At 41.4% G+C, this 24,592-nt stretch overlaps 1 protein-coding gene across 5 annotated transcripts in view; it reads right to left on the bottom strand.

Moving 5' to 3' along the window:
- Positions 1-24,592, bottom strand: part of ZNF81 (zinc finger protein 81) — a 93,181-nt gene that overhangs the window by 18,100 nt on the left and 50,489 nt on the right. For all 5 annotated transcript variants that reach the window (XM_040469017.1, XM_040469019.1, XM_040469020.1 and 2 more), the window contains one exon: positions 6,637-6,763. In XM_040469017.1, coding sequence (XP_040324951.1) covers positions 6,637-6,763 — 127 coding nt within the window. The remainder of the gene's footprint in view (positions 1-6,636; positions 6,764-24,592) is intronic.

The raw sequence follows: 24,592 nt of genomic DNA, 5'->3' as shown, positions 1-24,592 counted from the left end.
CAACAATCCAATTCAGGCAGATCCTTCAAGGAATGAATTTTCAGGTCACCCCACTAGGTGAAGAACCACAACCCACTGAGGTGTCTGCTGAGGGCAGAGGGAACAAGGAACGGCTAGCGAAAGAAGGAATTCTACCTCAAGACGGCAACACAGACACCTTGCCTCGGTTTTCAGTGTTCTGGCCCGCCCTGAAGATTCCAGACTCAGGATTACAGTATCAGCTCACCCGAATTTCCAGCCTGCAGGCCTGCCCTATAAATTTCAGAACTGCCAGTCCCTGCAGTCAGGTGAGCCAGTTCCTTAAAATAAACCTCTTTCCCAGATTCTGTGTATATGGACGTGTATTCATTCTCTCTGTCTCTATGTATGTGTATGTATGTATAGTGTGTGGGTGTACTCTGTATACGTATATAACCGTATCTTATTGGTTCCATTTCTCTGGAGAGCCATAATACAGATTTTGAGGGTGACTCTAGAGGAAAAGAATAGTAAGAATGAGTTTTCTGAACTGCCTATGGGGTTTCTAGAATTGGTTCCCTATTCTGATTAGATCTGAATGCGCTAACGACTCTATTGCCAGTAGTAAAGAGGGTACCAATAGCCCATGGCATGATGTGGCAAAAGAGATATGCAACATATCACCCCTGGATGCTCCTAATCAAATGCTGATGAGAGGCGTCTTTCTGCAGGACCTTATATTTGATACCCTAGACATTTTTGTCACACTTACAAGTATAAGATTGCCTGGTTGCTCTTAATTATGCTGGTCAAAGTGGGGGGCCAGAAACTAAAGGATGCACTCAGGGATTTGATTTCCCGGCTCAAGCACTGCATACATGACCTGAACATTTCTATGTCTTTCCTGAAAGAAACCCCTACCTCCTGTAGCTGCAGAGTTGATATTGCTGAAAACCAAACCCAGAGTCTCATCCTGTGAATGGCTACATTACCACACAAACTGAATTCCCAACCTCACAGGGTGTCTGCTATTCAGGTGAGGGAACTGACTGAGAAGGAAGGAAACCTAAAAATTGGAATGGAAACATACGAGGACGCTGAACTTCTACATTCTGATGAGTCTTCTTTGCCAGTAGAAGTAGCCCTTCTACCCCTCTCTGAGAAGACTAACCCTACTTTGCCTGAGGACCTTGCAATGGCCTCCTCTGAGGTACTTGCCTTGCAAGGTACTGCTGAGTTCTCCCAGGACATACCCTTATTTGCTTCTAGACCTCTAACTAGACTCAAGTCTCATCAGGGCCCAAAGAGTGAGATATAGTGTAAATTCATGAGAAGGTGCAAAAGAACTGCATTATTTGTCCAATTTATATAGACAGAAATCTGGGAAATCTGGGTAAAAATGGGTATGAAGAGTGTGGGATCATGGGGGCACCTGGGTGACTCAGTCACTTGAGCATCCGACCCTTGATTTCAGCTCAGGTCACGATCTCACAGTTTGTGGGATCAAGCCCTGCATTGGGTTCTGTGCTGACAGTGTGGAGTGTGCTTGGGATTCTCTCTCCCTTTCTCTCTCTTCCCTTTCCCCACTCTCTCTTTCTCTCTCTGTCAAAATAAATAAACTTTAAAAGAGTGCGGGATAATGGAAAGAACATAAAGTTGGATCAGGCCAGATTTAGTGGTATGTGCACATTAAACAGATTCTGAAATTAATGTTGCCACTTGGGTTAGAGAGGGCTTGAACATTTTGCTTGGTTGGCAGAAACGTGGATCAAAACATGGCCTGTACTAAATGCAGCTGAAATGGAGAACTGCTTTGGAAGAACTCTTTATACTATACAGAAAGGCATTCAAAGGCTTGGGGATACTGGGATGTTAGAGTGGGTTTATCATGTAAGACATTCTGTCCCGCACTGGGAGGATCCAGAGGACATATCTGTGACCATGGCTGTGACAAACAAATTTGGGTGGGTATGGGGAGGGGGCAGAATCCTTGAAGATTTCTGTGATTGCTTCTTCTCTGTAGGACACACAATTATAGTGGAAGTGCTGCCACTCAATTGGGAAACCCAAATGCAACGGGCATAATTGGATCCTGGGGTGGCAGGGGCCACATGGAGGCACTGAATTGCTAAATGCAAGGTGGGCACAGCTACTATAGTGGACAGCAGGGTCAAAGCAGTGATCAGAATAGTCTGACTTGCAGAGAGACCCATGGTGTTGGCTAGTTGATCATGATGTCTCTAGAAAACAGATGAGCAATCTACTAAATTCTTTTAAAAAATTTTTAATGTTTATTTATCTTTGAGAGAGAGAGAGAGAAAATCTGAAGCAGGCTCTAGGCTCTGAGCTGTCAGCACAGAGCCCGACGTGGGGCTCGAACTCACGAACCGTGAGATCATGACCTGAGCTGAAGTTAGATGTTTAATCGACTGAGCCACCTAGACACCCCAGCAATCTATTAAATTCTTACTTGATCTGTATAAAGAGAAGAGTTCTAGCTCAAGTGAATAGAAGTCTAACTTGAAACATAAAAACAGAGAGTCTCAGCTCCTCCATCAATTTTCAGACTTGAGCCAGTTTACAGACCCAGAAATCTCTGAATGAAGGGGAGACAGCTCCCCTGAGGAAGGACCCCCACTACACTGTCAAAATTTATACTACTAATCTTTCTCCCAGCCTTCTCTAAAGGGATTTACAGTCCCCTTGTCAGGGTGACTGTGCGTTGAGGCAAAGGACATAGTGAGGTTTTTCAGAGATCATTGGACACCAGTTCTAAGTGGACGCTAATTCCAGGAGACGCAGGATGTCACTGTGGCCCACTAGACAGCATAGGGGCTTATGGGAGTAAAGTGATCAATTGCGATTCAGCGCAGCTCCATCTCACAGGGGGCCCAGCAGTCCCCCAAACCCATCCTGTGGTTATCTCCCTGGTTCAGGAATGCAAAATTAGAATACAGATACGCAGCAACTGACAGAATCCCCATACTGGTTCCCTGACCTGTGCAGCGAGGACTATTACAGTGAGAAAGGACCAGTGGAAGCCACTAGAACTGCCTCTACTAGGAAAATAGTAAACCAAGGAAATATGCATTCCTGTAAGAATTGCAGAGATTAGGGCCACCATCAAGAACCTGAAGGATGCCAGGGCGGTGAGTTCCACCACATCTCTATTCAACTCACCTATTTGGCCTGTGCAGAGGACAAATAGATCTTGGAGAATGACAGTGGCTCATCATAAGCTTAACCAGGTGGTAATTCCAATAGCAGCTGCTGTACGAGACACGGGTTCACTGCTTAAGCAAATTAACGCAACCCTTCGTACCTGGTATGGTAGCTATTGATCTGACAAATGGGTGTGGGTTGGGTTTGTTTTTTTTTTTGGCAATACCTGTTAGTAAAGACTACTAGAAACAGTTTGCTTTCAGTTGTTACGACCAACTATATATATACCTTTACTGTCCTACCTCAGAAATATATCATCAGCCTTTCAGTCCTATGTCATAATTTAGTCTGCAGGGATCTTTTTTTTTAAGTTTATTTATTTATTTTGAGAGAGAGAACAAGTGAGTGGGGGGAATGGGAGGGGGAGAGCAGAGAGTTGGGGAGAGAGACAGAATCCCAAGCAGGCTCTGCACCGCCAGCATGGAGCCTGATGAGGGGCTCGAACTCACAAACGGCGAGATCATGACCTAAGCTGGAACCAAGAGTCTGATGCTCAACTGACTGAGCCACCCAAGTGCCCCAGTCTGCAGGGATCTTGACTGCCTTTCCCTTCCACAAGATATCACGTTGGCCCATTGCATTTATGACATTATGCTGACTGGACCTCATGAACGAGAGGTAGTAATGACCCTTGACCTGCTGGTGAGATATTGGTATGTCACAGGGTAGGACATAAATCTGACAAAAATTTAGGGGCCATCTACCTGAGGGAAAGTTCCATGCCACTGGACCCCTAGAAATCTCCAAGTGAAGAATAAGTTTTTGCATCTGGTTCTTCCTATAAGTAAAAGAGGGATAATGCCTACTGGGCCTCTACAGACTTGAGAGGCAATATATTCCTCATCTGGGTGTGCTATTCTGGCCCATATACCATGTGATCCAAAAAACTGCTAGTTTTGAACAAAGCCCAGAATGAAAGAAGGCTCTTTACAGATCCAGACTGCCATATAAGCTGCTCTGCCACTGGGCCATATGATCTGGCAGATCCAGTGGTGTTTGAAGTGTTCGTGGCAGATAGGGATGAAGCTTTTGGCAGGCCCTCACAGGAGAATCACAGAGCAAACCTTAGGATTTTGGAGCAAAGCCCTGCCATCCTCTGAGGATAACTGCTCTCCTATAGAGAAACAGCTTTTAGCTTCCTACTTGGTCTCAACTTACTCGTTGAATTTAAGCGTTATTAGCGCGTGGAAGAAAGGACACTTAACAAGGACTCCTTCGGGGTGCCTGGGTGGCTCAGTCGGTTAAGCGTCTGACTTTGGCTCAAGTCATGATCTCCAGGTCCGTGGGTTCGAGACCCACGTCGGGCTCTGTGCTGACAGCTCAGAGCCTGGAGCCTCCTTTAGATTCTGTGCCTCCCTCTCTCTCTGCCCCTCTCCCTGCCCTCCCTCTCAAAAATAAACGAACATTTAAAAAATGTTTTTAAAAAGAACCAATGACTCCTTCAGTAATGGGCAGTGAACATGGAAGAGTCCAGTGCTGAATCCTCACCCAGTGGTGGGACACAAGAAATGTGGCCAGCAGGAGAGACCCACTCCCCATTCACAGGGGGCCCAAGTCCTTCTGATCAAGCCCCAGCCTATAGATGGTGAGAGGTCAGTAGTAACCCCTAGAGCACTGAGCCTGGGTCTTCCCGGAGTGTGCTGCTTGAGCATGCTTCCCAAGGTGGGTGGCAAACTCCATCTAAGGCTAAATAATGGCACAAACGTGACAGTCGACAAGTACTATAAGGGAGAGTTGAAAAGAACTTTGAAGCAGCAATTCAAGAGAGCCAAAAGTTGTCATGAGGTGTGACCTCAGATCAGATGTGGCAACTCCACACCCTTGACCCTGGGTGAGAGCTCTGCCCCCTTCAGGCCTGGAACCAAGCAGGTGGCTTGCCCTCTGGAACTGAGGAGGTGATGGTCTGTCACATGCCATTTTCCCAGACAGTGACTTCTGGGCCTGTGGTGGTGGCAGCAGCCCTGTTGGCCGCTGACCCATCCCTGAAGTCATTCATCCCTCTTCTTGAAGGAAAACGCATGTACACAGCCAAACGGCTTTACCAGCCTACCTCCTATCTGCACAATCCCAGGTAGCCTACAGCCTTCCCTCGTTTTCCTGGACAGCTCATTTTTTCCTGTCTCCGTCCTCTTCAGTCTAAGCTGGCAGTATTTCTACTGACAGGGTTGACTGGATTCACAAGGCATACAGCTCATCTCTTTAGCGACTGGTTGTCCACCCCTTTGGTGTTCTTTCCAGAGTCCATCTCATTTTTTTGTGATATGGATAGGCCAAACATTTTCCATATCTTCAAGTTCTGCTTCATTTTTACTAACAATTCCTCTTCAATGTCTTTCTTTCCTCCTACATTTTACTATAAGCAGCAAGGAAAGCATAGGCCATGCCTTTGAACACTACTTAGAAATTTCCTCAGCTAGGGGCGCCTGGGTGGTTGTCAGTTAAGTGTCCGACTCTTGATTTTGACTCAGGTCATGATCTCACACTTCATGAGATTCAGCCCTGCATCAGGCTCTGCGCTGACAGTGTGGAGCCTGCTTGGGATTCTCTCTCTTCCTCTCTCTCTCTCTCTCTCCTCTGCTAGCACGTGTTCTCTTGCTCTCAAAATAAATACACATTAAAGGAAAAAAAATGCCCTTAGCTAAAATTCCAAGTTTGTCACTTACAATTTCTACTTTCCACTCAACAGAACAGAATTCAGTCAAGCTTTCTGCCACCTTATAACAAGGATCTCCTTTCCTCCAGTTTCCATGCTCCTCACTCTGAGACCTCACCAAAAGCCCCTTTAACATTCCTATCAGCAATCTCTTCAAAGCAATCTAGGCCTTTTCTGTGAAGTACCTAAAACCTTTCCAGCCTCTACCCATTGCCCAATTCCAAAGCCACTTCCATGTTTTTTTCAGTATTTGTTACAGCAGCAACCCACTTCCCAAGTATAAAAATTCATGTTACTTTCCTAGGGCTGCTATGATAAAATACCACAAGCTGGACAGCTTGAAATAACAGAAATTTCCTGTCTCACAGTTCTGGAAGCCAGAAGTCCAAAATCAAGGTATCAGTAAGGCCATGCTCTTTTTGAAGTAGAACCTTCAAAACAGGAAGGAACCGTTTCATGTTGCTCTCCAACATCTTGGTGGTCTTGGGCATTTCTTAGCTTACAGATGCATCACTCTAGTGACACGGCCATCTTCTTTTCTTTATGTGTCTTCACACGGTCTTTCCTCCGTGTGTATGTGTCTCTCTGTCTAGATTTCCCTTATTTTAAGTACACGAGTCGTACCAGATTAGGACCCACCCTAATGACCTCGTTTAAGCTTGATTACTTCTATAAAGGCCCTGATTCCAAAAGAGGTCATATTCTGAGGTACTGGAGGTCAGGACTTCAACATATTTTACAGGGAGGATACAATTTTACCCGTTACGTGCTCCTTTGTAGATTCTTAGAATGGCTGTGCTTACCCAATGAGAGCAGGTGGCTGTAGTTTTCCAGCATCACATCCTGGTACAGACGTCTCTGTGTAGAGTCCAACTGCTGCCACTCCTCCCTGCTGAAGTCCACAGTCACATCCTCGAACGACACGGAGCCCTGTAACAACACAATCCTGCTCAGGGTGACATGGCCAGCAGTGGGTGATAGGGAGAAGATCAGTAAGAAATTATTTTATTTTATTTTATTTTAAGTGTTTATTTATTTATTTTTGAGACAGAGAGAGAGCATTCGTGGGGGAGGGGCAGATAGAGAAGGAGGCAGAGAATTCCAAGCAGACTCTGTGCTGTCGGCGGACAGCCCTATGTGGGGTTCGAACTCACAAGTTGTGAGATCATGACCTGATCCGAAATCAAGAGTCAGACGCTTAACCGACTGAGCCACCCAGGCACCCCAAAGAAGTTTTTTAAATGACTTTCACTAGAATATGCTATATGGTGTGTCTATTAAATACCTAGTTATATATAATGTTGTGTAGAATACAAATATTGAATTGTAAATTTTTGCTACTCATTGGTACAACAGTCAGTTGTTGTACCGATTGTTTAAATTAAAATTTAAAAAAATTTTAATGTCCACTTGTTTTTGAGAGAGAGAAACAGAGCACAAGCTGGGGAGGGGCAGAGAGAGGGAGACACATAATCCGAAGCAGGCTCCAGGCTCTGAGCTCTCAGCACAGAACCCCATGCGGGGCTTGAACTCACAAACCATGAGATCGTGATCTGAGCCAAAGTCAGGCACTTAACCGACTGAGCCACCCAGGTACCCCAGTCAGTCATACATTTTTAAGAATAATAGTTTTGTACAGGATTTGACCTTGATCCTATTTTGTTGTTAATTTTAATGGGAAGTTTGTGTTCTATAACTTTTAGAAGGAAGCATGTATACCTTTTTAAAATTAAATTATACACAGCTCCCTCTACTATTGCTTTAATTTATTCGTCAAAAATACAGCCATTTTTTCTTGATGCTTTTTTGTTATTCATTTCTAACTTAATTCCACAGTGTCAGAAAATATACTCTGTATGATTTCTACATATGGTCTATCTAGGAGAATGTTTCATGTGTCCCTGGAAAAGAATATATATACAGCTGTTGATGGCTGTAGTATTCTATTAATATATACATCAAATTGGTTGAGTGTTATTGAAATTTTCTATCACCATACTCATTTGTCTTCTACTTGTTCAATCAATTATTTGTCAACTTTTTGGTAAAAACTGGCAAGGAGATGTTAATGTTTTTTTTTTTTTTTAATTTTTTTTTTCAACATTTATTTATTTTTGGGACAGAGAGAGACAGAGCATGAACGGGCGAGGGGCAGAGAGAGAGGGAGACACAGAATCGGAAACAGGCTCCAGGCTCTGAGCCATCAGCCCAGAGCCCGACGCGGGGCTCGAACTCACAGACCGTGAGATCGTGACCTGGCTGAAGTCGGACGCTTAACCGACTGCGCCACCCAGGCGCCCCTGAGATGTTAATGTTTATGTGGCTAGGCAAAGAACCTAGAATAGCCAAAGCAGGGATTTATATGTAGTGTTAAGACTTACTATAAAGCTACAATACTTCAGACAGTGTGGTATTGATGTAAGTACAGATAGATATATCAATAGAACAGAACAGAGTCAAGAAACAGAACCGTACCCATACAGACAAACTCTTTTTGACAAAGGCACCACAGTAATTCATTGGGGAAAAGGAAGGTCTTTTCAAAAATTGTGCTGGAACAATGGATGTAAGTTTTGGATGAAAAAAAACAAACCTTGGCCCATACCTTATACCACATACAAAAGTTAACAATAATTTGCAGCCACTCTGGAAAACAGTGTGGAGGTTCCTCAAAAAATTAAAAATAGATCTACCCCATGACCCAGCAATAGCACTGCTAGGAATTTACCCAAGGGATACAGGAGTGCTGATGCATAGGGGCACTTGTACCCCAATGTTTATACCAGCGCTTTCAACAATAGCCAAATTATGGAAAGAGCCTAAATGTCCATCAACTGACGAATGGATAAAGATGTGGTTTATATATATAATGGAATACTACTTGACAATGAGAAAGAATGAAATCTGGCCATTTGTAGCAACGTGGATGGAACTGGAGTGTTATGCTAAGTGAAATAAGTCATACAGAGAAAGACAGATACCACATGTTTTCACTCTTATGTGGATCCTGAGAAACTTAACAGAAGACCATGGGGGAGGGGAAGGGAAAAAAAAAAACTTAGAGAGAGAGGGAGCCTAACCATAAGAGACTCTTAAAAACTGAGAATAGGGGCGCCTGGGTGGCGCAGTCGGTTAAGCGTCCGACTTCAGCCAGGTCACGATCTCGCGGTCCAGGAGTTCGAGCCCCGCGTCAGGCTCTGGGCTGATGGCTCAGAGCCTGGAGCCTGTTTCCGATTCTGTGTCTCCCTCTCTCTCTGCCCCTCCCCTGTTCATGCTCTGTCTCTCTCTGTCCCAAAAATAAATAAAAAGTTGAAAAAAAAATTAAAATATAACCTTAGAACAAACGGAGGCGGGGGGGGGGGGAGGGAGGGGAAAGTGGGTGATGGGCATTGAGGGGGGGCACCTGTTGGGATGAGCACTGGGTGTTGTATTGAAACCAATTTGACAATAAATTTCATATTAAAAAAAACCCAAAAAACAAAAATTAACAGTAATTAAGTTCCAGAATGACTGAATTTCTTTTATCAGACCAACTTTCACATAGATAACAACTATACTCTGAACAAAATATTAAAAAAAAACTATCTGGAGATACTGAAGAGCAACAAAATCAGGTATTTACTGGAGGAGAATTGACAATTAGAAAAAGGGACAGCACTGGATATGTTTACCAAATTTACAGCCTTTAGTTTGCGTGTAGACCTAGTCACTTGCCATGGGGGGGGGGGGCGGTAACTAAAATTCCATTAGAAAAACTTCAGTCAAATTGACTTGAGGGGCGCCTGGGTGGCTCAGTCAGTTAAGCGTCCGACTTCAGCTCAGGTTATGATCTTGTAGTTCCTTGAGTTTGAGCCCCGTGTGGGGCTCTGTGCTGATGGCTTGGAGCCTGGAGCCTGCTTCGGATTCTCTGTCTCTCTTTCTCTGCCCCTCCCGCACTCGTGCTCTGTCTCTTTCAAAAATAAATAAACATTTAAAAAAAATCTAATTATTGACTTGAAGAATCAAAGGAGAGTTTTTGCAGACATCATGAGCACCAGAAGGTCAAGGGAGAATTCAGACAGAAAAAGGTGCCTAAATTCTGCATGTGAACTCTTCCTAATCTCTGGTTGACTACACAAATTAACTAAATTTTGGGTTACCACACGCCACAGAGGAGACAGTTTTCCAGTTTTAGTTAAGCCAAGTTAAATACTTGCTAACCCAAATGAAACAAAAAATCAGCAATCTTCAGGGGAACTAAACAGAATTAAAAATGTCTACAATATATGATTCACAACAACCAAGATACAATTGAAAATAACCAACACAGAAAGAGACAGAAAGGTATCAAGAGAAATAACAGAGGTTTAAGAGGAAATGCAATCAGAGACTGACCCTGAACTGATTCTAGTGCTGGAAGTAGCAGTAAAGGATTTTAAACCAGCTTTCTATAAGTATGCTCAAGACATAAACAAAAATATGCTCACAGTGAAAGAATAATAGGATGGTTCAACAGAGAAAAAACTATAAAAATCACCAACTAGACCACTATGTACAATTACATGCAAACAAACTGGACAACCTAGAAGAAATAGATAAATGCCTAGAAACACACAACCTACCAAGCCTGAATCATGAGAAAATAGAAAATTTAAGCGGACTGAATACTAATAAGGAGACTGAAACAGTAATCAAAAACCTCCCAACAAAGAAAAGTCCAGGACCAAACAGCTTCACTGATGAATTCTACCAAATATTCAAAGAATATCAATCCTTCTCAAATTCTTCCAAGAAACAGAAGAGAAAGGAACACTTCTAAATTCATCTTACAAGGTCAAAATTACCCTGATACCAAAATCAGACAAGGCTACCCCATGAAAAGAAAGTTACAGGTCACTATCCCTGATGAATACAGATTTAAAAATCCTCAACAAAATATTACCAAACTGAATTCAACAATACATTAAAAGAATCATACAAAATGATCAAGTGGGATTTATTCCAGTGACATAAAGATGGTTCAACATCTGCAAATCAATAAATATGACACACCACACTAACAAAATGGATAAAAATCATATGATCATCTCAATAGATGCAAAAAAAGAATTTAACAAAGTTCAACATCCATTTATTTATTTTAATTTTTTAAAACATTTATTTATTTTTGAGAGAGAGATAGAGCGCGAGTAGGGGAGGGGCAGAAAGCAAGGGAGACACAGAATCCGAAATAGGCTCCAGGCTCCAGGCTGACAGCACACAGCCCACATGGGGCTCGAACCCACGAACCGTGAGATCATGACCTGAGCCAAAGTATGACACTTAACCAACTGGGCCACCCAGGCGCCCCAGTTCAACATCCATTTATGATAAAAACTGTCAACAAAGAAGGTATAGACAGAAGGTATCACAACACAATAAAAACCATATATGACGAGCCCACAGCTAACATCATAACCAACAGTGGGAAGCTGAAAGCTTTTCTAGGATCAGAAACAAGACAAAGATGTCCATTCTTGCCACTTTTATTCAACAGAGTATTGCAACTCCTAACTAAAGCAAATAGACAAGAAAAAGAAATAAAAGGCATCCAAATCGAAAAGGAAGAAGGAAAACTATCACTATTCACAGAGGACATCACATTATATATACAAAACCCTAAAGACTCCACCAAAAATAAACCTATTAGAACTAAAAAATGAATTTAAGAGAGAGGCGGAAGATGGCGGCATAGGAGGACGCTGGGCTCACCGAGCGTCCTGCCGATCACTTAGATTCCACCTACACCTGCCTAAATAACCCAGAAAACCACCAGAGGATTAGCAGAACGGAGTCGCCGGAGCCAAGCACAGACGAGAGGCCCACGGAAGAGGGTAGGAAGGGCGGCGAGGCGGTGCGCGCTCCACGGACTGGCGGGAGGGAGCCGGGGCGGAGGGGCGGCTCGCCGGCCAAGCAGAGCCCCCGAGTCTGGCTTGCAAAAAGCGGAGGGGCCTGACGGACTGTGTTCCGACAGCAAGCGCGACTTAGCGTCTGGGAGGTCATAAGTTAACAGCTCTGCTCAGAAAGCGGGAAGGCTGGAGGACAAAGGGAAGGAGAGCTGCTGAGCCCCCGGACGACAGAGCTCAGTTTGGTGGGGAACAAAGGTGCTCGCCAGCGCCATCTCCCCCGCCCATCCCCCAGCCAAAATCCCGAAGAGAACCAGTTCCTGCCAGGGAACTTGCTCGCTCCGCACAAACACCCAACTCTGCCCTTCTGCGGAGCCAAACCTCCGGCAGCGGATCTGACTCCCTCCTGCTGCCACAGGGCCCCTCCTGAAGCGGATCACCTAAGGAGAAGCAAGCTAAGCCTGCCCCTCCTGCCCCCGTGCACCTTGCCTACCCACCCCAGCTAAGACGCCAGATCCCCAGCATCACAAGCCTGGCAGTGTGCAAGTAGCCCAGACAGGCCACCCCACCCCACAGTGAATCCCGCCCCTAGGAGAGGGAAAGAGAAGGCATGCACCAGTCTGACTGTGGCCCCAGCGGTGGGCTGGGGGCAGACATCAGGTCTGACTGCGGCTCCGCCCACCAACTCCAGTTATACACCACAGCACAGGGGAAGTGCCCTGCAGGTCCTCACCACGCCAGGGACTATCCAAAATGACCAAGCGGAAGAATTCCCCTCAGAAGAATCTCCAGGAAATAACAACAGCTAATGAGCTGATCAAAAAGGATTTAAATAATATAACAGAAAGTGAATTTAGAATAATAGTCATAAAATTAATCGCTGGGCTTGAAAACAGTATAGAGGACAGCAGAGAATCTCTTGCTACAGAGATCAAGGGACTAAGGAACAGTCATGAGGAGCTGAAAAACGCTTTAAACGAAATGCAAAACAAAATGGAAACCACCACGGCTCGGATTGAAGAGGCAGAGGAGAGAATAGGTGAACTAGAAGATAAAGTTATGGAAAAAGAGGAAGCTGAGAAAAAGAGAGATAAAAAAATCCAGGAGTATGAGGGGAAAATTAGAGAACTAAGTGATACACTAAAAAGAAATAATATACGCATCATTGGTATCCCAGAGGAGGAAGAGAGAGGGAAAGGTGCTGAAGGGGTACTTGAAGAAATAATAGCTGAGAACTTCCCTGAACTGGGGAAGGAAAAAGGCATTGAAATCCAAGAGGCACAGAGAACTCCCTTCAGACGTAACTTGAATCGATCTTCTGCACGACATATCATAGTGAAACTGGCAAAATACAAGGATAAAGAGAAAATTCTGAAAGCAGCAAGGGGTAAACGTGCCCTCACATATAAAGGGAGACCTATAAGACTCGTGACTGATCTCTCTTTTGAAACTTGGCAGGCCAGAAAGAATTGGCACGAGATTTTCAGTGTACTAGACAGAAAAAATATGCAGCCGAGAATCCTTTATCCAGCAAGTCTGTCATTTAGAATAGAAGGAGAGATAAAGGTCTTCCCAAACAAACAAAAACTGAAGGAATTTGTCACCACTAAACCAGCCCTACAAGAGATCCTAAGGGGGACCCTGTGAGACAAAGTACCAGAGACATCACTACAAGCATAAAACATACAGACATCACAATGGCTCTAAACCCATATCTTTCTATAATAACACTGAATGTAAATGGATTAAATGCGCCAACCAAAAGACATAGGGCATCAGAATGGATAAAAAAACAAGACCCATCTATTTGCTGTCTACAAGAGACTCATTTTAGACCTGAGGACACCTTTAGATTGAGAGTGAGGGGATGGAGAACTATTTCTCATGCTACTGGAAGCCAAAAGAAAGCTGGAGTAGCCATACTTATATCAGACAAACTAGACTTTAAATTAAAGGCTGTAACAAGAGATGAAGAAGGACATTATATAATAGTGACAGGGTCTATCCATCAGGAAGAGCTAACAATTATAAATGTCTATGCGCCGAATACCGGAGCGCCCAAATATATAAAACAATTACTCATAAACATAAGCAACCTTATTGATAAGAATGTGGTAATTGCAGGGGACTTTAACACCCCACTTACAGAAATGGATAGATCATCTAGACGCACAGTCAATAAAGAAACAAGGGCCCTGAATGAGACATTGGATCAGATGGACTTGACAGATATATTTAGAACTCTGCATCCCAAAGCAACAGAATATACTTTCTTCTCGAGTGCACATGGAACATTCTCCTAGATCATATACTGGGTCACAAAACAGCCCTTCATAAGTTTACAAGAATTGAAATCATACCATACATACTTTCAGACCACAATGCTATGAAGCTTGAAATCAACCACAGAAAAAAGTCTGGAAAACCTCCAAAAGCATGGAGGTTAAAGAACACCCTACTAACGAATGAATGGGTCAACCAGGCAATTAGAGAAGAAATTAAAAAATATATGGAAAGAAACGAAAATGAAAATACAACAATCCAAACGCTTTGGGATGCAGCGAAGGCAGTCCTGAGAGGAAAATACATTGCAATCCAGGCCTATCTCAAGAAACAAGAAAAATCCCAAATAGAAAATCTAACAGCACACCTAAAGGAAATAGAAGCAGAACAGCAAAGGCAGCCTAAACCCAGCAGAAGAAGAGAAATAATAAAGATCAGAGCAGAAATAAACAATATAGAATCTAAAAAAACTGTAGAGCAGATCAACGAAACCAAGAGTTGGTTTTTTGAAAAAATAAACAAAATTGACAAACCTCTAGCCAGGCTTCTCAAAAAGAAAAGGGAGATGACCCAAATAGATAAAATCATGAATGAAAATGGAATTATTACAACCAATCCCTCAGACATACAAACAATTATCAGGGAATACTATGAAAAATTATATGCCAACAAATTGGACAACCTGGAAGAAATGGACAAATTCCTGAACACCCACACTCTTCCAAAACTCAATCAGGAGGAAATAGAAAGCTTGAACAGACCCATAACCAGCGAAGAAATTGAATCGGTTATCAAAAATCTCCCAACAAATAAGAGTCCAGGACCAGATGGCTTCCCAGGGGAGTTCTACCAGACGTTTAAAGCAGAGATAATACCTATCCTTCTCAAGTTATTCCAAGAAATAGAAAGGGAAGGAAAACTTCCAGACTCATTCTATGAAGCCAGTATTACTTTGATTCCTAAACCAGACAGAGACCCAGTAAAAAAAGAGAACTACAGGCCAATATCCCTGATGAATATGGATGCAAAAATTCTCAATAAGATACTAGCAAATCGAATTCAACGGCATATAAAAAGAATTATTCACCATGATCAAGTGGGATTCATTCCTGGGATGCAGGGCTGGTTCAACATTCGCAAATCAATCAACGTGATACATCACATTAACAAAAAAAGAGAGAAAAACCATATGATCCTGTCAATCGATGCAGAAAAGGGCTTTGACAAAATCCAGCACCCTTTCTTAATAAAAACCCTTGAGAAAGTCGGGATAGAAGGAACATATTTAAAGATCATAAAAGCCATTTATGAAAAGCCCACAGCTAACATCATCCTCAACGGGGAAAAACTGAGAGCTTTTTCCCTGAAATCAGGAACATGACAGGGATGCCCACTCTCACCACTCTTGTTTAACATAGTGCTGGAAGTTCTAGCATCAGCAATGGGACAACAAAAGGAAATCAAAGGCATCAAAATTGGCAAAGATGAAGTCAAGCTTTCGCTTTTTGCAGATGACATATTATACATGGAAAATCCGATAGACTCCACCAAAAGTCTGGTAGAATTGATACATGAATTCAGCAAAGTTGCAGGATACAAAATCAATGTACAGAAATCAGTTGCATTCTTATACACTAATAATGAAGCAACAGAAAGACAAATAAAGAAACTGATCCCATTCACAATTGCACCAAGAAGCATAAAATACCTAGGAATAAATCTAACCAAAGATGTAAAGGATCTGTATGCTGAAAACTATAGAAAGCTTATGAAGGTAATTGAAGAAGATTTAAAGAAATGGAAAGACATTCCCTGCTCATGGATTGGAAGAATAAATATTGTCAAAATGTCAATACTACCCAAAGCTATCTACACATTCAATGCAATCCCAATCAAAATTGCACCAGCATTCTTCTCGAAACTAGAACAAGCAATCCTAAAATTCATATGGAACCACGAAAGGCCCCGAATAGCCAAAGGAATTTTGAAGAAGACCAAAGCAGGAGGCATCACAATCCCAGACTTTAGCCTCTACTACAAAGCGGTCATCATCAAGACAGCATGGTATTGGCACAAAAACAGACACACAGACCAATGGAATAGAATAGAAACCCCAGAACTAGACCCACAAACGTATGGCCAACTCATCTTTGACAAAGCAGGAAAGAACATCCAATGGAAAAAAAGACAGTCTCTTTAACAAATGGTGCTGGGAGAACTGGACAGCAACATGCAGAAGGTTGAAACTAGACCACTTTCTCACACCATTCACAAAAATAAACTCAAAATGGATAAAGGACCTGAATGTGAGACAGGAAACCATCCAAACCTTAGAGGAGAAAGCAGGAAAAGACCTCTCTGAGCTCATCCGTAGCAATCTCTTACTCGACACATCCCCAAAGGCAAGGGAATTAAAAGCAAAAGTGAATTACTGGGACCTTATGAAGATAAAAAGCTTCTGCACAGCAAAGGAAACAACCAACAAAACGAAAAGGCAACCAACGGAATGGGAAAAGATATTTGCAAATGACATATCGGACAAAGGGCTAGTATCCAAAATCTATAAAGAGCTCACCAAACTCCACACCCGAAAAGCAAATAACCCAGTGAAGAAATGGGCAGAAAACATGACTAGACACTTCTCTAAAGAAGACATCCGGATGGCCAACAGGCACATGAAAGGATGTTCAGCGTCACTCCTTATCAGGGAAATACAAACAAAACCACACTCAAGTATCACCTCACGCCAGTCAGAGTGGCCAAAATGAACAAATCAGGAGACTATAGATGCTGGAGAGGATGTGGAGAAACGGGAACCCTCTTGCACTGTTGGTGGGAATGCAAATTGGTGCAGCCGCTCTGGAAAGCAGTGTGGAGGTTCCTCAGAAAATTAAAAATAGACCTACCCTATGACCCAGCAATAGCACTGCTAGGAATTTATCCAAGGGACACAGGAGTACTCATGCATAGCGGCACTTGTACCCCAATGTTCATAGCAGCACTCTCAACAATAGCCAAATTATGGAAAGAGCCTAAATGTCCATCAACTGAAGAATGGATAAAGAAATTGTGGTTTATATACACAATGGAATACTACGTGGCAATGAGAAGAAATGAAATATGGCCTTTTGTAGCAACGTGGATGGAACTGGAGAGTGTGATGCTAAGTGAAATAAGCCATACAGAGAAAGACAGATACCATATGGTTTCCCTCTTATGTGGATCCTGAGAAACTTGACAGGAACCCATGGGGGAGGGGAAGGAAAAAAAAAAAAAGAGGTTAGAGTGGGAGAGAGCCAAAGCATAAGAGACTGTTGAGAACTGAGAGCAAACTGAGGGTTGATGGGGGGTGGGAGGGAGGAGAGGGTGGGTGATGGGTATTGAGGAGGGCACCTTTTGGGATGAGCACTGGGTGTTGTATGGAAACCAATTTGACAATAAATTTCATATATAAATAAAAAAAATGAATTTAATAGTGGCAAGGACACAAAATCAATATGTGAAAACCTGTTGTGTTTGTGTACACTAATGATAAGTTACCAGAAGAAGAAATTAAGAAAACAATCCCCCAAATTTATAACTGCATCAAGAAAAATATCTACCAATAAACTTAACCAAGGTGGTGAAAGACCTATACATTGAAAATTATAACACACTGATGAAAGAAACTAAATAAGATATGTAAATAGAAAGATATTCTGTGTTCATGGGTTGGAAGAATTAATACTGTTAAAATGTCCACATTACCAAAAGCAATCTACAGATTCACTGCAATCCCTGTCAAAATTCCAATGGCATTTTTCACAGAAATAGAACAAACCTAAAATATGTATGGAACCACAAAAGACTCTGAATAGCCAAAGCAATCTTGAGAAAGAACAAAGTTGGGGATATCATAACCCTGATTTCAAACTATTTTCCAAAGCTCTAGTAATCAAAACATTATGGTATTAGCATAAAAACTGATACTTAGATCAACAGAAAGAAGAGAGAGGCAAGAAACAAACCCAGCCACATATGGTCAATTAATTTACAACAAAAGAGAAAAAATATATACAATGGGGAAAGGACAACCTCTTTAATAAATGGTGCTGGGAAAACTGGACAGCTACATGCAAAAGAATGAAACTGGACCACCTTCTTACATCATACATAAACATAAACTCACATGGATTAAAGATTTAAATGTGAGACCTGAAGCCATAAAGCTCTTAGAGGAAAACATAGGCAGTAATTTCCTTGACATCAGTCTTAGCACCATTTTTGTAGATATGTCTCCTCAGGCAAGGGAAACAAAAGCAAACAAACTATTAGGACTACACCAAAATAAAAAGCTTCTGCACAGCAAAGAAATGATCAACAAACCAAAAAAGCAACCTAGTAAATGAAAGAAGATATTGGCAAATGATATATCCAATAAGGGATTAGTATCCAAAATACATACAGAACTTATACAACTCAACACCAAAAAAAAAAAATCCCAAATAATCTGATTTAACAATGGGCAGAAGACCTGAATAGACATTTTTCCAAAAAAGACATACAGATGGCCAACAGATACATGAAAAGATGCTCAACATTACTCATCAGCAGGGAAATGCAACTCAAAACCACAGTGAGAGATCACCTTACACTTGTCAGAATGGCTACAATCAAAAAGAAATAATAAGTGTTGGTGAGGATGTGGAGAAACAGGAACATTTGTGCACTGTCGGTGGGAATGTAGATTAGTTGGTACAGCCACTGTGGAAAACAGTGTGGAGGTTCCTCAAAACATTAAAAATAAAATACCATATGATCCAGCATTCCACTATTGGGTACCTACCCAAAGAAAATGAAAACACTAATTCGAAAAGATATATGCACCCCTATGTTTATTGCAGCATGACATTTACAATAGCCAAATTGTGGAAGCAACCCAAGTGTCCATCCATAGATGAACGGATAAAGAAAATGGATAAAAAAATATATATACACGTGTGTATATATATATGAATTATATACGTGTGTGTGTGTGTGTGTGTGATGAAATATTATTCAGCCATAAGAAAGAATGAGATCTTGCCATTTGTGACAACATGGATGGACCTAGAGGGTATTATGCTAAGTAAAATAAGTCAGAGAAGATAAATACCATATGATTTCACTTATATGTGGAATCTAAAAAACAAAACAAATGAAGAAACAAATGAAAAATCAGACTCTTGGGGTGCCTGGGTGGCTCAGTCTGTTAGGTCTGTGAGTTCGAGCCTCATATTGGGCTCTGTGCTGACAGCTCGGAGCCTGGAGCCTGCTTCAGATTCTGTGTCCCTCTCCCTGCCCCTCCCCTGCTCATACTCTGTCTCTGTCTCTCTCAAAAATAAATAAACATTAAAAAAAAAAAGGGAGAGAAGAAAAAGCAGAATCTTAAATACAGAGAACAAACTGGTGATTGCCAGAGGGGAGGTGGGAGGGAGGATGGGTGAAACAGGTAAAGGGGATTAAAAGGTACAAACTTATAAAATAGATAAGTCATGAGACGGAAAGTACAGTAGAGGAAATACAGTCAATGACACTGTAATAACGTATGTTGACGACATTTATTGTTCCAAGCACTAACATAAAATTGTTGAATCAAGATGTTGTACACCTAAAACCAATATGACATTTCATGTTAGTTAAATTATAATTTTAAAAAGGAAAAAAAGGGGCGCCTGGGTGGCTCAGTTGGTTGGGCGTCCGACTTCGGCCCAGGTCGTGATCTCACGTCCGTGAGTTCGAGCCCCGCGTCGTGCTCTGTGTTGACAGCTCAGAGCCTGGAGCCTGTTTCAGATTCTGTGTCTCCCTCTCTCTCTGACCCTCCCGCATTCATGCCCTGTCTCTCTCTGTCTCAAAAATAAATAAACGTTAAGAAAAAAAAATTTTTTTTAAAAAGGAAAAAAAAAAACAAAACTCAAAATGCTCTAGAAGAAAACATAAGGGTATCTTTGCAACACTGGGTCAAGCAAGGATTTCTTGACATAGTGCAAAAAGCAACAAATATAAAAGAAAATTTTGATAAATAGGAGCTTACAAAAATTAAAATTTCTGTTCAGAAAAGATTTCATTAAGAAAATGAAAAGTCAAGACATGGACTGGGAGAAAAAATTTGCAATATATATATATATATATATACACACACACATATACAAAACACCCACAGTAAGAATGTAGAAAGAACTTCTACAAAGTAATAACAAAAAGACACATAACCCAACTTTTTTAAATGGGAAAAAACTTTAACAGACACCAAAAAAGATACAAATGGCCAATGAAGCATATGAAAAGTTGTTCAATATCATTTGTTATAAGGAAAATGCAATTTATTTATTTTGTAAAAAATTTATTTTAATTCCAGTGCAATTAACATACAGTTAGTTTCAGGTATACACTATAGTGAGTCAACAATTCTATACATCACCCAGTGCTTGTTAAGATAAGTGTACTCTCTCCTTTTTTAATGTTTTTATTTATTTTTGAGACAGAGAGAGACAGAGCATGAGCAGGGGAGGGGCAGAGAGAGAGGGAGACACAGAATCTGAAGCAGGCTCCAGGCTCTGAGCGGTCAGCACAGAGCCGGATGCGGGGCTCGAACTCACTGCGAGATCATGACCTGAGCTGAAGTTGGATGCTTAACTGACTGAGCCACCCAGGTGCCCCAAGGTAAGTATACTCTTAATCCCCATCACCTGTTTCACACATCTCCCAACCCACCTTTCCTCTGCTAACCATCTGTTTGTTCTCTATAGCTAAGAGTTTGGTTTTTGGTTTGTCTCTTTTTCTTTTGCTTGTTTTGTTTCTTAAATTCCACATATGAGTGAAATTATATGGTATTTGTCTTTCTCGAACTTGCTTATTTCACTTATCATTATACTCTCTAGATCCATCCATGTTGTTGCAAATGGTAAGATTCTTTTTTATGGCTGAGTAATATTCTATTGTGTATGTATATATACCACACCTTCCTTATTCATCTATCAATAGACACTTTGGTTGCTTCCATAATTTGGCTATTGTCACTAATGCTGCAATAAACATAAAGGTGCATAACTGTGGAAAACAGTATGGAGACTGTTCAAAAAATTAAAAATAGAATTACTATATGATTTAGTAATTGCACTACTGTATATTTACTCAAAGAATATGAGGAAAATGCAATTTAAATTACACTGAAATAGCACTGTACACTCACTAGAAAAGCTAAAATTTATAATAAACTAAAAAATTGCTGGAAGGAATGTAAACTGAATCATCACTTTGGAACCCTGTGTGGCAGTTTCTAATAAAGTTAAACATACACCCACCCTATAATCTAGTGTTTCCATTCCTCTGTAGTTACTAAAATAAAATGCAAACATATATCCTCAGAAAAATTCTACAAGAGTGTTTATAGCAGGCTTTACTCATGATAACCAAATACTAGAAGACATTCAAAATGTTCATCAGCAGGTGACTGCATAAACAAAATATGGTATATTCATACAATGGAATACTCAGTGATAAACAGGAAAGAGCTGGTGACAGATACAACCTGAATGACTCTCAAAAATATTTTATTTTATGGGTGACAGGCATTAAGGAGGGCACTTTTCGGGATAAGCACTGGATATCATAGGCAAGAGATGAATCACTGGGCTCTACTCCTGAAACTAAGACTACACTGTATGTTAACTAACTTGAATTTAAATAAACATTAAAAAATATTTTATTTTTAAAAATTTTTAATGTTTATTTATTTTTGAGACAGAGAGAGACAGAGTACAAGCAGAGGAAGGGCAGAGAGAGAGGGAGACACAGAATCTGAAGCAGGCTCCAGGCTCTGAGCTGTCAGCACAGAGCCTGACGCGGGGCTTGAACTCAAGAACTGTGAGATCATGACTTGAACCGAAATTGGACACTTAATCAACTGAGCTACTGAGGTGCCCCAAATATATTTTATTTTATAAATAGAAGCCAAACACAGAACAAATGATTCCATTTATGTGACAATCAAGAACAAGCAGGGCTAATCTATAGGGATTAAAAATCTTAAAACTGGTTGCCTCAGGGGTAAGAAATTGACTAGTCAAAAGGGAACTTGCAAGGGTGATGGACACATTCTGTATTTCAGTTTGAGTGATGGTTACATATATAAATATATTGGTCAATTATATATATATATATATATATATATTTGTCAAAACTCATCAAACTATAATTCAATGTCTTTCAAATATAACTCAGTTTCAAAACACACACACACACAAAGTGTATGTTAGAAATATATTTGAGGTACACTGTGGGCTCCACAGAAAAAGTAAGTCTACTCGAGTGCTTAGAGTTGGTACAGTTTATATAGGATCTTGGGGAAAAAGTAAGTGTGATGGAGACAAATGGGGGAAAGTATTTTCTAGAAAAGACAAAGGGAAAGGTATGGAAAAAGGAAAACGCATGGTGATTAATGAAAGAACGAATGGCTCTGTAAAAAAAGGAGAGAAGACTATACAATATGTCAGGCAGGTGATTATAAGAAAAAAAAAAATCTAAGGAAGTACACTAGGGTCTGATCATGAAAGTAACATGCATTCTTTTCATAACACAAGCATACCTTGTTTTACTGTGCTTCACTTTATTGCATTTTGCAGACACTGCATTTTTTACAAATGGAAGGTCTGTTGAGATCTTGCCTTGAAGCACGTCTATCAGTGCCATGTTTCCAACAGCATTTGCTCCTTTTGTGTCTTTGTGTCACATTTTGGTAATTCTCGCAATATTTCAATCTCTTTCATTATTATTTTATTTGTTATGGTGATCTCAGATCAGTGATCTTTGATGGTACTATTGCAATTGGTTTGGTAGTGCCACGAACTGCACCCACATAAGACCGTGAACTTAATTGATAAATGTTGTGTGTGTTCTGACTGTTCGCTTGACCAGCCGATCCCCCCATCCCCCTCCCTCTCTTTGGGCAGGACTCCCTATTCCCTGAGACACAGCAATATTGAAATTGGACCGATTAATAACCCTACAATGGCCTCTTAAGTGTTTAAGTGAAAGGAAAAGTCACACGGCTCACTTTAGACCAAAAGCTAGAAATGATTAAGCTTAGTGAGTGAGGAAGGCACGTCAAAAGCTGAGATAAACCAAAAGCCAGGCCTCTTGAACCAGTTAGCCAAGTTCTTGAAGGAAATTAAAAGTGCTTCTCCAGTGAACACACTAATGATAAGGAAGTGGAACAACCTTCTTGCTGATATGGAGAAAGTCTGAGTGGTCTGGACAGAAGATACCAAATCAGCAAAAACATTCCCTGAAGCCAAAGCCCAATCCAAAGCGAGGCCCTAACTCTTCTCAACTCTGCGAAGGTTGAGAGAGGTGAGGAAGCCACAGAACAAAGGCTGAAGCTAGCAGAGGTTGGTTCAATGAGGCTTAAGGAAAGAAGCTGTGTCCCTAACATAAAAGTGCAAGGTTGGGGCGCCTGGGTGGCTCAGTCGGTTAAGCATCCGACTTCGGCTCAGGTCATGATCTCACAGTTCATGGGTTCCAGCCCTACGTCGGGCTCTGTGATGAGAGCTCAGAGCCTGGAGCCTGCTTCCGATTCTATGTCTCCCTCTCTCTCTGTCCCACCCTTGCTGGTGCTCTGTCTCTCTCTTAAAAATAAAAACACTTAAAAAATTATTTTAAAAAGTGCAAGGTGAAAAAAGCAACTGCTGATGTAGAAGCTGGAGCAAGGTGTTCAGAAGATCTAGCTAAGATAATTAATGAAGGGGGCCACATTAAACAACATATTTTTAATGCAGATGAAACAGGTTTTTATTGGGAGAAGATGCCATGTAGGACTTTCATAGCTAGAAAGAAGTCAATGCCTGGTTTCAAAGCCTCAAAGGACTCTCTTGTTAGGGGCTAATTCAACTGGTAACTTTAAGCTGAAGCCAACGCTTATTTGCCATTCTGAAAATCCTAGGGCCCTTAAGAACTATGCTGAATCTACTCTGCCTGTGCTCTATAAATGGAACAACATAGTCTGGATGGCAGCACACCTGTTTACAACATGGTTTACTGAATATATTAAGCCTACTGTTGAAACCCACTGTTCAGAAAAAAAAAAAGATTCCTTTCAAAATATTACTGCTCATTGACAATGCACCTGGTCACCCAAGAGCTCTGATGGAGATGTACAATGAGATTAATGTTGTTCTCATGCCTGCTAACATCACATTCGTTCTGCAGCCCATGGATCAAGGAGTAACTTCAACTCTCAAGTCTATTTAAGAAGCCCATTTTGTAAGACTATAGCTGCCACAGATTCCTCTGATGGATGTGGGCAAAGTAAATCGAAAACCTTCTGAAAAGGATTCACCATTCTAGATGCCATTAAGAACATTCATGATTCACGGGAAGAGGTCAAAATATCAACATTAACAGGAGTTTAGAAGAAGTTGATTCCAACCAACCATCACGGACGATTTTGGGGGGGGAGTGGGGTTCAAGACTTCAGTGGAGAAGTAAGTGCAGATGTGGGGGAAATAGCAAGAGAACTAGAATTAGAAGTGGAGCCTGAAGATGGAACTGAACTGCTGCAGTCTCATGATGAACTTTACTGAATGAGGAGTTGCTT

Source organism: Herpailurus yagouaroundi, unplaced genomic scaffold (assembly GCF_014898765.1).
Source record: "Herpailurus yagouaroundi ecotype Mexico unplaced genomic scaffold, PumYag 67793, whole genome shotgun sequence".
NCBI classification, from domain to species: Eukaryota; Metazoa; Chordata; class Mammalia; order Carnivora; family Felidae; genus Herpailurus; species Herpailurus yagouaroundi.
This window is presented reverse-complemented; position numbering and strand designations above follow the sequence as displayed.